This window comes from Pristiophorus japonicus, chromosome 3 (assembly GCF_044704955.1).
Source record: "Pristiophorus japonicus isolate sPriJap1 chromosome 3, sPriJap1.hap1, whole genome shotgun sequence".
NCBI classification, from domain to species: domain Eukaryota; kingdom Metazoa; phylum Chordata; class Chondrichthyes; family Pristiophoridae; genus Pristiophorus; species Pristiophorus japonicus.
In genome coordinates, this window is record NC_091979.1 from 225704120 (window position 1) to 225719581 (window position 15462).

The 15462-nt window shown below is 45.7% G+C and overlaps 1 protein-coding gene across 1 annotated transcript in view; it reads left to right on the forward strand.

Moving 5' to 3' along the window:
* herc4 (HECT and RLD domain containing E3 ubiquitin protein ligase 4) overlaps nt 1-15462 on the forward strand; it is a 267220-nt gene that overhangs the window by 42258 nt on the left and 209500 nt on the right. Inside the window, exons 8-10 of the mRNA XM_070876338.1 lie at nt 2805-2965; nt 3572-3648; nt 11508-11632. Coding sequence (XP_070732439.1) covers nt 2805-2965; nt 3572-3648; nt 11508-11632 — 363 coding nt within the window. The remainder of the gene's footprint in view (nt 1-2804; nt 2966-3571; nt 3649-11507; nt 11633-15462) is intronic.

The following is a 15462-nucleotide window of genomic DNA, read 5'->3' on the forward strand; positions in this document are numbered from 1 at the left end:
AGCACCAGAAGAGCTGAGGCGGGCAATGTTACGGAGGTGGAAAAAGGCGCTTTTAGTTATACCGCAGATATGTGGGTCAAATATGACACCTAGGTTGCGAACAGTCTTCTTCACCCTCAGATTGGTGCGAGGGAGAGGGATGGAGTCAGTGGTTAGGGAACAGAGTTTATGGCGGGGACCAAAGATAATGGCTTCGGTCTTTCCAATATTCAATTGGAGAAAATTTCTGCTCATCCAATACTGGAAGTGGGACAAGCAATCTGACAATTTAGATACCAAGCAGGGTTGACAGAAGTGGTGGAAAGGTAGAGCTGGGTGTCGTCAGCGTACATGTGGAAACTGACTCCGTGTTTTCGGATGATATCGTCAAGAAGCAGCATATAGATGAGAAAAAGGAGGGGACAAAGAAGTGATCCTTGGGGGACACCAGAGGTAACGATGCAGGAGTGGGAAGAGAAAGCCATTGCTGGAGATTTTCTGGCTACGATTTAGATGGATAAGAATGGAACCAGGCGAGTGCACTCCACCTAGCTGGGCATTGGTGGAGACGCATTGGGAGGAGAATGGAGTGGTCAGCTGTGTCAAAGGCTGCAGACAGGTCCAGAAGGACAAGGAAGGATAGTTTACCTTTGTCCGAGTCACAAAGGATGTCATTTGTGACTTTGATGAGAGCAGTTTCAGTACTGTAGCAGGGACGAAGCCAGATTGAAGGGATTCAAACATTGAATTCATGGAAAGTTGATCTCGGATTTGGGAGGCAACAACACGTTCAAGTACTTTAGACAGGAAAGGGAGGTTGGAGATGGGGCGATAGCTAGCAAACAAAGTTGGGTCAAGGGTTGTTTTTTTGAGGAGAGGGGTGATGACCGCAGATTTGAAGGAGAGAGGAACAGTACCTGAAGACAGAGAACCATTAACAATGTCGGCTAACATAGGAGCCAGAAAAGGAAGTTGGGTGGTCAGCAGTTTCGTGGGAATAGGGTCAAGAGAGCAGGAAGTGGGTCATCTAGATAAGATGAGTCTGGAGAGATTATGGGCTAGAATTTCCCTAACCTGTTTTTCTGGCGCCCTCATCCGAGGTGCACCGCTATTGTCCGCCTCCAAGCACGCCGAAAAAAGATGTCCGTTTTCTGGCCGCTCCCTAGCTTCTCGGTTGTGGCGCAACTTGGCCCAATGGATTGGGGGCGGAGCCAGGTCCCGGTGCTGGAAACAGTGCCTGGACCTCTGCGCGCTAGTGTCTGCGCCCCTTTTGTCCGCCTCCAAGCAACCCTAGCAGGCCGTTTCTGCAAAAGCGCGCTGCAGGCTGTGTGGGAGGAGCCCGAAGCACGCCGTCCCTAGCCCTGGCCGAATGGGCTCCCTCATCAGCGACCCGCTGCATTCCCTAAGATAGGACTTCTATTTTTTATTATTTACTGATTGATTTGGGTGCTTTAGGTGTGCAGGGTTCCTTCTATTTTTTTATTTGTTATTTATTGATTGCTTATTACTTTGGTCTTGGTGCTTTAGGGGCAGGGTTCCTTCTATTTTATTAATTAATTGCTTTTTACTTTTTGTGCTTTGTTTGGTGCTTTAAATGTAGTTACTTGCGCCGATTCCTTAACTGTAAGTAAGGACAAAAATGGACACATACACTGCCCTAAGTTAGTTTAGTACAATTTTTTTTCTGGCCAAATTGGCATAAATGGTGTAAGTGGCTGGGAACACCCCCTTTTTTAAAAAAAACTGACCTCACAAAAAACCTAACTAACTCACTTACACTGGCGCAAATTAAATGGCCATATTTGCAACTTAAAAGATACACCAGAAAAATCAAGTTACACCAAACAAAACGGTGCAACTCATGGGGAAATTTGGGCTCTAAGAGAGGAGATCAAAGAGAAACTAGAAAAAAGATATGAGTTTAGGGCTAGGGCAGGTGGGAGCATCAAATGAAGTTTGGTCCTGTGGGTTAGGTGAAGGAAGGGAACTCGCAGAGGCAGCTGATCGGATGGTCTCAATCTTTGATACAAAGAAGTCCATGAGCTCCTCACACTTGTTAGAGGGGAGTGTGATGGGGATAGGGGTTTAAGGAGACGGTTAGCAGTAGAGAATAGTAACCTGGGGTTATTTTTGCAATCCAGAATGATCCTGGTAGAGTGAGCAGTTTTTGTAAGAACCGATAGTGTTTTATGTGTTCGAGCCAGATCTGGCTGTGAATGGCTGAACCAGTTGTCCACCACATCCGTTCAAGTTTGCGCCCTTTTGACATGAGAGAGCAAAGATGAGGGCTGTACCAGGGGAAACGGTAAGGGTGGGAGAGAGTAATCATTTTAATAGGGACTAGGGCATCAAAGGTGGTAGTGAGGGAGTGATTGAGCAGATTGGTGGTTGAAGAAATGTCACTGTTAAAAGAGGGCTAAAGTTTTAAGTTGAAGTTGTAGAACCCTCCTGATACCTATTGTGGGCTGAAAATTGGGTAGGTTTGACAAAGGGCGGGCAATCTGCTCATTCAGATTACTGCCCAGGCAGTGTAGGTGAAAATTAAGCCCCATATCTCTTGTGGAATTTCACTGTGTTCAAGGTGCATTATAATACAATGTGCCTTAGAAATGAACATTTGTGTGTGTTTTTTTTTTAAAGTGTACTGGTAAAGTTAATGCTCAGAAAACTGATAAAAAATCCAAGAGTTCTGCATAACAAAAGTGAAATTTGACCGATTTAGTTCTTGTAAATCAGTGGCTCTGATAAGGATCGATAGTTTTGCATTGTGTGGTCTGTAAATAAAAAGGAATTGACTTTTTAAAATTTTCTTTTTTTAAAAAAAGGCAGCACACGCTAGCATTTGTTACATCATCGGGAAAGGTGTATTCATTTGGTCTTGGAGGAAATGGTCAATTAGGAACTGGGTCTACAAGTAACAGAAAAAGTCCCTGCACAGTGCAAGGAGCATGGGTTCCTTATGATGGACCGGATTCTCCAGTTCTCAGTAGGTGTCAGTACAAGTGCACGTTTACATAAAAGCTTGTTACAAATTCTATGTGCACTTCCTGTAAATGTGACACTTTATTTCTGCATTTTTGAATTGCCCTTCTTAGTTCATCTTAATTGTAGTCTGTATTCTGAGTTATTATTTTGCTCAAATTTATTTTACTTGCCTCTGATTGCAATGTAATTGATTTTCAGTTAATATTCATATTCTCAATAGCTGCAGCAGACCAACTCCAAACTAGGTGTACATGTAGAAACATTTTAAACTTTCAAACTTTTTAAACAATTTACACATTAATATTTCCACTTCTATCTTCACCCAACAGAACCTTTTAGATCCAGTTGTGCTTGTTACTGCAGGAAAATATAGCTCTGTTCAGACACATGATTAAATTGTTTTAGCATTAAAATATTTGTGTTCCGAGTTTGACTAAAAGATTGTAAATGATGATTTCAATAATGGTAAATCTGTTCTGTGATTTGCTGTGCTCCTGACTAAAATATTCCCTTCCATTTAGAGGACATAATTACATGTGACTTAAACCAGATTTTATAGAAAATGTTGCATTCTGATAACTTTATCTACTTTTTTTTATTATTGCAGATGCCAGAGACAATTTCTGTAATAAAAGAATTTTCTCTGGAGGTGACCAAAGTTTTGCACATTATTCAAATCTCCAGGTAAAGCTGAATATTTCATATTGGAAGCATTTCTTAATCTACAGAAAATAATGAGCTGGAAGTGCACATTTTTTTTGTACTCCATTATGTGCCAAGAGTGCAGAAGTGGATTGGAGGCAGCCATAGAGGGATATGATATAAAATAAAAAATATTAGATAAAAATAAGGACAGCATATCTGACTTCAAATGAGGACGGAATATGTCTTTTTTATGTGTGTATACTTATATACAAATGCATGCAATGTTTCAATTATTCCCCCTTTCCCCGCTTCACCTGAAGGCTATACTTGGTCTTGACACGCCATGTGCAATGCCACAAGCAATTATATAATATATTGTTTGCTGATACCAAACTGAAAGGAATAGACTTCCAGTAAGAATGGAAGAAACTACAGGCCATAAAAAGCTAGGAAAGTGACAGATAAGTGGCATTTAGAAACATAGAAACATAGAAAATAGGTGCAGGATTAGGCCATTTGGCCCTTCGAGCCTGCACCGCCATTCAATGAGTTCATGGCTGAACATGCAACTTCAGTACCCCATTATTTATATCAAGCAAGATATAAACGCAAAGCAAAAGAGGTCATGAGAACTCTACAAAATGATGGTTATAGGTATGCACCTGAGCCTGGCAAAAACTGGCAATGACAGGTCCAGGATGTGTCTGATCACCTGAGAGGGGTGCTCTGACTACTTGTCACTTTTCTGAACCTTTGTACGTGCTAGGGTTACCATGGCCTAAGATTGCGTTTTGCTAACCGATTTTCTAGAAGCTTTTCGTGACCAGTGGGTACTGCAGGGCATTGTCTGTCTTGTGAACAAGAACAAAATTATGGTATAATCCTTCCGCATGCATTTTTAGTTGATTTAAGCCACTTGTTTTGCTTTACTGGTGTATTCCTTCAAGGGAAATACTTGGATATTAGTAACAGTGGCATTGGGCTTACCTAATGTTTCTCCATTGTTCCAAGAAAACTAGAGCCACATCTTAGAACAGTGTCTGCAGCTTTGAGTTCATCACTATAGGAAGGATTTAATAGTCCCTGGAAAAAGTGCAATACTGATTTACCAGAGATGAGTTACAAGAACAAATTGAGGGGAGATTTGATAAAAAGGAAATGGTAAACACATGCTGGATTTTCGGTTGCCTATACACTCAGTTAGCGGCCAGAGGGGGGGGCGTTAATGCGAGTGTAATAGCTTACCGACCGGGAGTGCAGCTTTTAGAGCCCCGACGGAAAATTCGGTAAAGGTTTACCGGGGGCGCAAAACGCTAGCACCTGGCTGCTGACTATCAATTCGATTAAGACGTCAGTCCTGGTGCAACGCCCATGCTTGCGCCCCGCTCGCTCAATTAAGTGCAGCCACCCCATTTAGCTACCGCCAATAATCACATCTTTAAAAAAAAAACAGTCGGTACAGCCTTCCAGAGTCGTTAACTGGTGGCTACTTAAAGCGATGAGGAAGCGCTTCACTCTGAGGTCACAGTCAGTGCAACGTTTACGTAGAGCACAGTGTGCAACCCCACCACACAGCCGGAGGAACGCTACAATGAGAGCCATGCCGCCACATCACAGGATCAGAGAGCAGACAATAGGACTGCTGAAGCAGCGATTCCAACGCATGGAGGCAGCCTTCAATACTCCCCTCAACAGTTCTCATTATTTATTGTGGTGTGCTGTATGCTGCACAACTTGGCCGTCATGAGGGCCCAGGCCTTGCCAGTGGGGATCGCAGGCCCACCTCAGGAGGATGGGGAGGAGGAAGAGGAACAGGAGTCTGGCGCTACCCTGAATGTCCAGCAGCAGCCACAGAGGAGGCAGCGTGCCAATGTTGGTGGCTCATAAGGGATTGGTTTGCATCAATGTAGGCAGCTGAGGGATGCAGCTAATAATGACCGCGCATTATGCCACGATAATGCCACATCTCCATCACAAGTCCAGTCATACACCAGAGGCTGAAGGAGACGGTCAAAGTAACAGTTTATTTTTCACACATCGCTCAAACAACCCCAAAAACCCCAGACCCTCACGTAAAACAAAATGGAGCACCCGCCCCTTCAAAGAACACAAAAGATGATACTACCTAACACATTTACAGAGGTACCATGGGGACACAATTGCTCAGTGGATCTTGCGCTGGCAGTTCCCACCTCTCTGCCTCACCCCCCTTTCACGCCTACTTCTCTTCCTCAATGTGGCCTCAGTGCCTGCAGCAAGGCCGCATGAGAGCTGCTCTGTATCGCAGAGAGTCAGGATAGATGGCCTACGATGACGCCCTGGACTAGTTGTGGGCATGGAAGGCCTGACTGCTGACTGCACCGCCTCAGGATGGGCGACGGCAGTGTCGGATGGTTGAGGTGCAGGCCGTGGCGGGTGTAGAGGCGGACTGGTAGTTGTGGGAGCCGGAATGCTGTCATCGTGAGGAAGGACAACACTTTCCATTTCCAGTGGCACACTGTCACTCTTCTGGGGCAGTGCCAGGGCATCAGGAGTAATATGTGCAACCACACATTGCTGACCTGCTGCGACACCATCTGTTCCCCGTCCGACTGAGGGGATGACGGAGAGGATAGTGGCAGACACTGCTTGCATGGCAATACTGAGACTGCATAAGCGCTTGAAACGCTGCATAGAAACATAGAAAATAGGTGCAGGAGTAGGCCATTCGGCCCTTCTAGCCTGCACCGCCATTCAATGAGTTCATGGCTGAACATGCAACTTCAGTACCCCCTTCCTTCTTTCTCACCATACCCCTTGATCACCCTAGTAGTAAGGACTTCATCTAACTCTCTTTTGAATATATTTAGTGAATTGTCCTCAACAACTTTCTGTGCTAGAGAATTCCACAGGTTCACCACTCTCTGGGTGAAGAAGATTCTCCTCATCTCGGTTCTAAATGGCTTACCCCTTATCCTTAGACTGTGACCCCTGGTTCTGGACTTCCTCAACATTGGGAACATTCTTCCTGCATCTAACCTGTCTAAACCCGTCAGAATTTTAAACGTTTCTATGAGGTCCCCTCTCATTCTTCTGAACTCCAGTGAATACAAGCCCAGTTGATCCAGTCTTTCTTGATAGGTCATCCCGAGAATCAGTCTGGTGAACCTTCGCTGCACTCCCTCAATAGCAAGAATGTCCTTCCTCAAGTTAGGAGACCAAAACTGTACACAATACTCAAGGTGTGGCCTCACCAAGGCCCTGTACAACTGTAGCAACACCTCCCTGCCCCTGTACTCAAATCCCCTTGCTATGAAGGCCAACATGCCATTTGCTTTCTTAACCGCCTGCTGTACCTGCATGCCAACCTTCAATGACTGATGTACCATGACACCCAGGTCTCGTTGCATCTCCCCTTTTCCTAATCTGTCACCATTCAGCTAATAGTCTGTCTCTCTGTTTTTACCACCAAAGTGGATAACCTCACATTTATCCACATTATACTTCATCTGCCATGCATTTGCCCATTCACCTAACCTATCCAAGTCACTCTGCAGCCTCATAGCATCCTCCTCGCAGCTCACACTGCCACCCAACTTAGTGTCATTCTCAAATTTGGAGATACGACATTTAATCCCCTCGTCTAAATCATTAATGTACAGTGTAAACAGCACAGAACCTTGCGGTACCCCACTAGTCACTGCCTGCCATTCTGAAAAGTACCCATTTACTCCTACTCTTCGCTTCCTGTCTGCCAACCAGTTCTCAATCCACGTCAGCACACTACCCCCAATCCCATGTGCTTTAACTTTGCACATTAATCTCTTGTGTGGGACCTTGTCGAAAGCCTTCTGAAAGTCCAAATATACCACATCAACTGGTTCTCCCTTGTCCACTTTACTGGAAACATCCTCAAAAAATTCCAGAAGATTTGTCAAGCATGATTTCCCTTTCACAAATCCATGCTGATTTGGACCTATCATGTCACCTCTTTCCAAATACGCTGCTATGACATCCTTAATAATTGATTCCATCATTTTACCCACTACTGAGGTCAGGCTGACCAGTCTATAATTCCCTGTTTTCTCTCTCCCTCCTTTTTTAAAAAGTGGGGTTACATTGGCTACCCTCCACTCGATAGGAACTGATCCAGAGTCTATGGAATGTTGGAAAATGACTGTCAATGCATCCGCTATTTCCAAGGCCACCTCCTTAAGTACTCTGGGATGCAGTCCATCAGGCCCTGGGGATTTATCGGCCTTCAATCCCATCAATTTCCCCAACACAATTTCCCGACTAATAAGGATTTCCCTCAGTTCCTCCTTCTTACTAGACCCTCTGACCCCTTTTATATCCGGAAGGTTGTTTGTGTCCTCCTTAGTGAATACCGAACCAAAGTACTTGTTCAATTGGTCTGCCATTTCTTTGTTCCCCGTTATGACTTCCCCTGATTCTGACTGCAGGGGACCTATGTTTGTCTTTACTAACCTTTTTCTCTTTACGTATCTATCGAAACTTTTGCAATCCGTCTTAATGTTCCCTGCAAGCTTCTTCTCGTACTCCATTTTCCCTGCCCTAATCAAACCCTTTGTCCTCCTCTGCTGAGTTCTAAATTTCTCCGAGTCCCCAGGTTCGCTGCTATTTCTGGCCAATTTGTATGCCACTTCCTTGGCTTTAATACCATCCCTGATTTCCCTTGATAGCCATGGTTGAGCCACCTTCCCTTTTTTATTTTTACGCCAGACAGGAATGTACAATTGTTGTAGTTCATCCATGCGGTCTCTAAATGTCTGCCATTGCCCATCCACAGTCAACCCCTTAAGTATCATTTGCCAATCTATCCTAGCCAATTCACGCCTCATACCTTCAAAGTTACCCTTCTTTAAGTTCTGGACTATGGTCTCTGAATTAACTGTTTCATTTTCCATTCTAATGCAGAATTCCACCATATTATGGTCACTCTTCCCCAAGGGGCCTCGCACAACGAGATTGCTAATTAATCCTCTCTCATTACACAACACCCAGTCTAAGATGGCCTCCCCCCTAGTTGGTTCCTCAACATATTGGTCTAGAAAACCATCCCTTATGCACTCTAGGAAATCCTCTTCCACTGTATTGCTTCCAGTTTGGCTAGCCCAATCTATGTGCATATTAAAGTCACCCATGATAACTGCTGCACCTTTATTGCATGCACCCCTAATTTCCTGTTTGATGCCCTCCCCAACATCACTACTACTGTTTGGAGGTCTGTACACAACTCCCACTAATGTTTTTTGCCCTATGGTGTTCTGCAGCTCTACCCATATCGATTCCACATCATCCAAGCTAATGTCCTTCCTCACTATTGCATTAATCTCCTCTTTAACCAGCAATGCTACCCCACCTCCTTTTCCTTTTATTCTATCCTTCCTGAATGTTGAATTACCCTGGATGTTGAGTTCCCAGCCCTGATCATCCTGGAGCCACGTCTCCATAATCCCAATCACATCATATTTGTTAACATCTATTTGCACAGTTAATTCATCCACTTTATTACAGATACTCCTTGCATTAAGACACAAAGCCTTCAGGCTTGTTTTTTAACACCCTTTGTCCTTTTAGAATTTTGCTGTACAGTAGCCCTTTTTGTTCTTTTTCTTGTCTGAAATTGCATGCCAGCACCTAGTGTCTACATGACATCACGAAGACTTTACGTGGCTGCGGCTTGTGATGTCGTGGCTGCTGCCTTGTCAACCATGGCATGCACTATCACCTATGTGACCCCACTGTCACTCGTTGAGCCCGCTTCCCGGTTTAGCCAGGCAATGATGGGCTCAGTTGACTGCTGAGAGGCATAAACAATGCTTGAGGCGGCGTCTGCCACACTCGCAGCAAGTGCATCCATGCACTGCAGCACCCTCCCCAATGCACCCATAATCTCATGGTGCATCTGCATGGACTGCCTGGACATAGCCTCCCAATCCAGGTCCTTATTTGCCTAATTCTGAACAGGACGCCTGGTCCGACATACCCTCCGGAGAGCTGGACCCCGAGCTTCCCCTCTCACTGCACATTGCTGCAGGCCACTAGGGCTGGGAACGCGGGGTCCTCCACCGAGCTGGTTTCCGCACTCGCTGGCACTGAGGACGGGTCCCGCTCTGTGGCCACACGCATCTCCACCTCCATCTCAACCTTGTCTTCGTGTGATGACGTCGGCTGACGGGCAGGCTGCGGCTCATCTGGCTCATGTCCTGTAAGCACAAAGCAACGCAAGTGTGGGTAGCAGTTGGGAAGGGGGCATCGTTATTTTGGAGCTGCATGTTGCAAGGCATGTGGGCTCAAGGGTCAGGGCTCTCACGGAAAATGGACATCTCATTCACGAACTGTCACTGTCGAGTGGGGGCTCTGCCTCGCCTGCTGCCACCGCCCCAATTGGTGCGCCCACGAGGGCAGATTCTCGCTCCTCGATCGCAGTAATGTCCTGGAGGTCTGTTTCCCCTCCTCCCATCCGCTCCTGCTTTTGCTTGTGGGCGAGTTTGGCCTGCAATGACCAAAACAAGAAGTTGTCAGTGGGTCTGTAGTTAATTGTGTGCCACATGCATCTGCAGTAAGTGACTCGCTACTAATGTCGCGAGCTGTGAATCTCTGCATCTCAGCCCGTGTGGCAGCGCACAGTGGATGTGTCAAAGGTGGGATTTGGGGACAAAGAGCTAAGAGTAATACGTGGCTGAAGGCCTGTTACCGCATATGAAGAGTTAAAAGGTGTTGGTGGGTGTCCCCAGGCTGAGTCATGAGATACAAAGTGAGAGACACTTGGATGGGCGGGGCGTGTCTGGTGAGGTGATGGAGCTTTTAGGGTGTCTCCAGCAATGAGGAGCATGGCCTGATGCACATAGAGAAGGAGTGGGCAGTGTCAAACCTTTACATTGTGTATGACAGTGAGGCTCACGTGAACGCATTGCAAGGTTAATGTAAAGGGTACTCGCCTTGACGATCCTAGTGAGGTTGTTGTACTTTTTACGACATTGAGTCGTCGTCCTGGCCACTGTCGTGGGCAGAGACGTGCTGGGCCGCCTCCAGTCTCCAGAACACCTTTGGCGATGGCCTTCATCTCCCTCCAGGATGTAACGCATTGTTGCGCCTCTCTACAGCCTCCAACAAGGCCTCAAGGGCCGTGGCTGGGAAGCGGTGCGCTCTTTGCCTTCCTCCCTGCTCCTCCATTTTCCCGCTCTCAGGTTAGTGAGAAGGTGGAGCTGCGCATACGCATGTTTACCTTGCAGCAGCTTTAAGATTCGGCTTTTCCCGGCATCTGAATTGGAGTTCGGAGCATGCACAATGGTTCGGCAAAATTTAGTGCCAGCATTTTCGTTAGTGCCCCCCCCCCCCCCCAGGTCAGGTCTGTAACAGCTGATTTAGCGCCCCCTTCAGCTCTTCATCCGATTCCGACAAATTTCTCGGCGGGAGGCGCAAACTTTTTCAAGGCACTAAAATTACCGCTCTGCCTGGATTAACGCTGCAACAGAGGCGTGACAGAATTTCCACGCATTATTTTCATTCCAAGTTGAGGGGACATGATCTTGATAAACACTATTACATAAAAGGGTGAAATTAGAAACTTACTCTGAAATATTGGAATGTGGAGTGCTTTTTCACAAATGATTGTTGCTAAATCGATTGTAGCATTGAAAAAGGTACTGCAAAGTTACATAATGAATATAGAATGGGAAGAAAGCAGGAAAATAAGACTATATAAAATCATCCCCTCAGCTAAATTTAGCACTGGTAAGAATGGTGCTAAAAATTCTGTTTTAATGAAATGCTAATTCCACCAGTTGGAGCTGCAGAGTTTTTGGAGCAGCAGCTATATCAAATTTTTGCAGGACTATTTCTGCGGTACCTTGTCCAAGTATTCTACAAAATATTTTCCTTTTCCTTTCAAGAATTCCATGCCACCAGATGACTTCAGATATCCTAATCCGTCAAAACATATACTCACATTAAATGATGCGGTCATCCAGAAGTGGTTGAGTTATCCTCCTGGAAGGATTCCTTTAGAGACAACTAAGTAAGTAAAGGTTGCTCTATTGGTCTCACAGCAGCCATTTCACAAATTCTTGGTAGGATTATGCAATTTGAGTTGTATGAGTGAGAGGACTTTGAGCAATGCTCTTGGAGCTTTATGCACTGTGTCCCATTTTTCACTATTCTTTATCAAATGTTCTGTGAATTATAAGTGTAATTTTTTTTGTAGGAATGACGAGGAATTAAAGTAAGTATTAGAATGGCACATTGATATAGTGCAGATCATTATGATGTAATGCAGTTTGAATGTAGGATTCATTTTAGGGATAAATGTGTTAACTTATCAGAGCGTGTGCCCAAATTTATTATGAATTAATAGACTTATTTTTGAAATGAATAGAACTGGTAATTAGGAGCACTGGACTATCTATTGTAACCAAAGACTTTCTAATTTATATCTTTTTTTTGAGATTTTAAGCCACTTCATTTCTTCCATTTTTAATTTTTGGCTTTGTGATTTTTCCAGAATATACACTGATTTACATGTGGAATCGAGGGAAATTCCAGCTCTGCCTGGACAGAAACCTGTTGTTCATTGTTTAAGGAGTTGCATCTCTCCTTTCTGACAGATTTGCTGTGATATTTATCTTTTCGGTCTTTCGGATGAGACGTTAAACCCAGGGAGAACGCTGTCTGCTCTCTCAGAGGGACGTAAAATATCCCATGGCACTATTTCGACGAAGAGCAGGGGAGTTCTGGCCAATATTTATCCCTCAATCAACATCATAAAAAACAGATTATCTGGTCATTATCACATTGCGGTTTGTGGGAGCTTGCTGTGCTCAAATTGGCTGCCGTGTTACCCACAGCGGCAAAAGTACTTCATTGGCTGTAAAGTGCTTTGAGACATCCGGTGGGCGTGAAAGGTGCTATATAAATGCAAGTCTTTCTTTAAATGTGCAGGAATCTAGGTACTTCTCGAATCATAGAAACTTATAGCAGAAAGGGAGGTCATTTGGCCTGTCATGCGTGTGCTGGCTCTTTGAGAGGGCTGTCATGCTTAGTCCCACATCCCCACTTTTTAACCGTAACCCTGTAATTTCCTCATCCTCAAGTACCAGTCCAACTCACTTTTAAAATTATTTATGGAATCGGCTTCCCCCACCTTTTCAGTTAAAGTGTTCCAGATCCAGGCAAATCTGAGTGAAAAAATTCTCCTCACCTCCTAGATCTTTTGGCAATAATTTTGCATCCATGACCTCTAGTTGCAACAGGGAATACATTTTTCTCTATCTACGCAACCAAAACTCCTCATCATCTTGAAAACCTCACATCTTAACCTTTTCTGTTCCAAGGAGAACAGTCCTAACGATGGTAAGTACTTCAGGGGATCTAATACGGCCAGAGTGATCTGGACTAGTTTCTATCGCCTGGATGGGTCGGAGATGAATTTTCCCAGATTTTTCCCCCAATTGAATTGTCCTTGATTTTTAGCTGGTTTTTTGCTTCTCCCAGGAGATCGCATGGTGGGGTGGAGTGTAAAATGTTGCAATACATGGGGTATCGCAGTTGTTTGGGGCGGACTGATTGGGCCGGATAGAAAATAGGTGCAGGAGCAGGCCATTCGGCCCTTCGAGCTCGCACCACTATTCAACAAGATCATGGCTGATCACCCACCCCAGCACCTCCTTCCCACGCCCCCTCCACATCCCCCCGACCCCCTCCCCCCCAGCCGTAACTCCCTCCCGAACACATCCAGTGAACTGGCATCAACAACTCTCTGCGGCAGGGAACCCCACAGGCCAACAACTCCCAAGCAGCCCCCCCCCCCCCCCCATCCCAAGACCGTGCTCCCCCCCCCCCCCCCGGCTCCGGACCCACCCAACACTGGGAACACTCCCCCAGCACCCAACCCGCCCCGTCCCGTCAGGATGCTCTTTACCTGTCTGCCACTGTTCATAGGTTTATATGTAACCTTCAAGGCTGCTGACCAGGGTCATGTGGCTCTTTTGTCATCTGGCGCAGACATGATAAGAGCATAAGAACATAAAAAATAGGAACAGGAGTAGGCCATACGGCCTCTCGAGCCTGCTCTGCCATTCAATAAGATCATGGCTGATCTGATCATGGACTCAGCTCTACTTCCCGCTCCCCATAACCCCTTATCCCCTTATCGTTTCAGCAACTGTCTATTTCTGTCTTAAATTTATTCAATGTCCCAGCTTCCACAGCTCTCTGAGGCAGCAAATTCCACAGATTTACAACCCTCTGAGAGAAGAAATTCCTCCTCCTCTCTGTGGAGGGCCGAAATGATCTCCTTCTGCGCTGTAAATTTCTATGTTTCTAACTTTTCCAACCTCTCCCGATAAATGAAGTCCCTCATCCTCTAAGGTCGTTGTAAGTGGTAAGTCTACGGTTATTTCCCGAGGGTTTTCGAGGCCTCGCCGTAGGGTCCAAATATGTTAGGGTTTTTACTTGGCAGTGACCGGTGCCAAATCAGCCCTGCCTTGCTTGCTGTGCTATGGGTTGGTTTTCCGCAGAGACTGGTATCAATAGGTCTCTTAAATCATAAACAGCAAATTGGATAATTAACACCCGCTTATAGCAAGCACACTAACCCTGTCCTTATGTTTGCGCGAAAAGAGTTACAACGGATTGTCTTATTGTGAGACACGGACCAACGTTTCGAGTTCAAAATCACAAGGTTTATTACAACAGATCAACACCTCCACTCGCCAGATGCTTGTGAAGTAGAACCACACAGTGCAGTAATAACCAGTAAAACAGTGCACTTCCCTTATTAGCCTTACAACAGACCAACCTTTCCTGTAGGCTGAACCCTCCCGGGACCCACCTAACTTTAAACCTTCCTCTGGTTTGCTTAGGGCACACTGACATCCCCTCACACACTTTCATGGATTGGTTGGTGAGCGTGCAACTATTGAGTGCTCACCCAATCCGCCCTTCCTTGCTCGCTGGTCCTTCCTCAGCAGTTCGACTCCATGGCCCCGTGCTTGGCTGAAGATTGCGAGATCCAGGTTGAAGTTGAAGTCCGTCAGATTGGAGAAGCGAGGCTTCGCTCTCAGTCCTTATCCGAAGATCAAGCTTCAAAAACGCTCGACAGTTATACTCCTGTAATCCATAATTCTGGCTGGGTTTGGATGGTTCTGCTGCCTCTGGGAAACCTTTCTGGCTTTTCAGGTCTTATTTTGCGCTATCTGAGATGTGCCGGGGTCTGAACAAAGACAGCTGATCGATGACTGAAGGCTTCCCGAATGAGTGTTAAATGGCCCATCAATCCTGATTGCTGGACCGTTGTGGAGACAATGCAGGTGTCGGTCTTGTCCTAGCACCTTGTTCTCTTCTCTAGACAGCCTGGCTCCACACACAAAAGAGTTCCTTTGCCTTCCTAAGAGCACTCAGCTCTGACGTCACTGACTGCTGGCAGGCCAGTGTTGAACAGACCCAGCTTCTCTCACCAGTTTCTGTGGGAGATCCGCCCCCACGTGTTTCTCCCAGCAACAGGTTTCTTCCTAATCCAAACCAGCCATCTTGCGTTGCAGTATTTCAAAAGTCCTTTCCAGGGTGTACAGCCAACAGGGATATAAACACAACAGTCCAGAGTTGACTTTGTCGACTTACACCCCCCCCCTTTGATAGTAACACTGTCCTCCACGGAGAAAATATCATCCATATCATTTTCATTATCCTTCCCGGGAGAATGCCTCGTGATACCCCAACCAAACCGGTTACCTAGTCCCTGTGGGTCCCCCTCTGCGGTTACAGCATATAACGTTTACAACACATTTTACAAAGGGTAATACAAACGTTCCTTTAAAACCAGGCAACTCGCCACATGGCCAAAACTTTAAT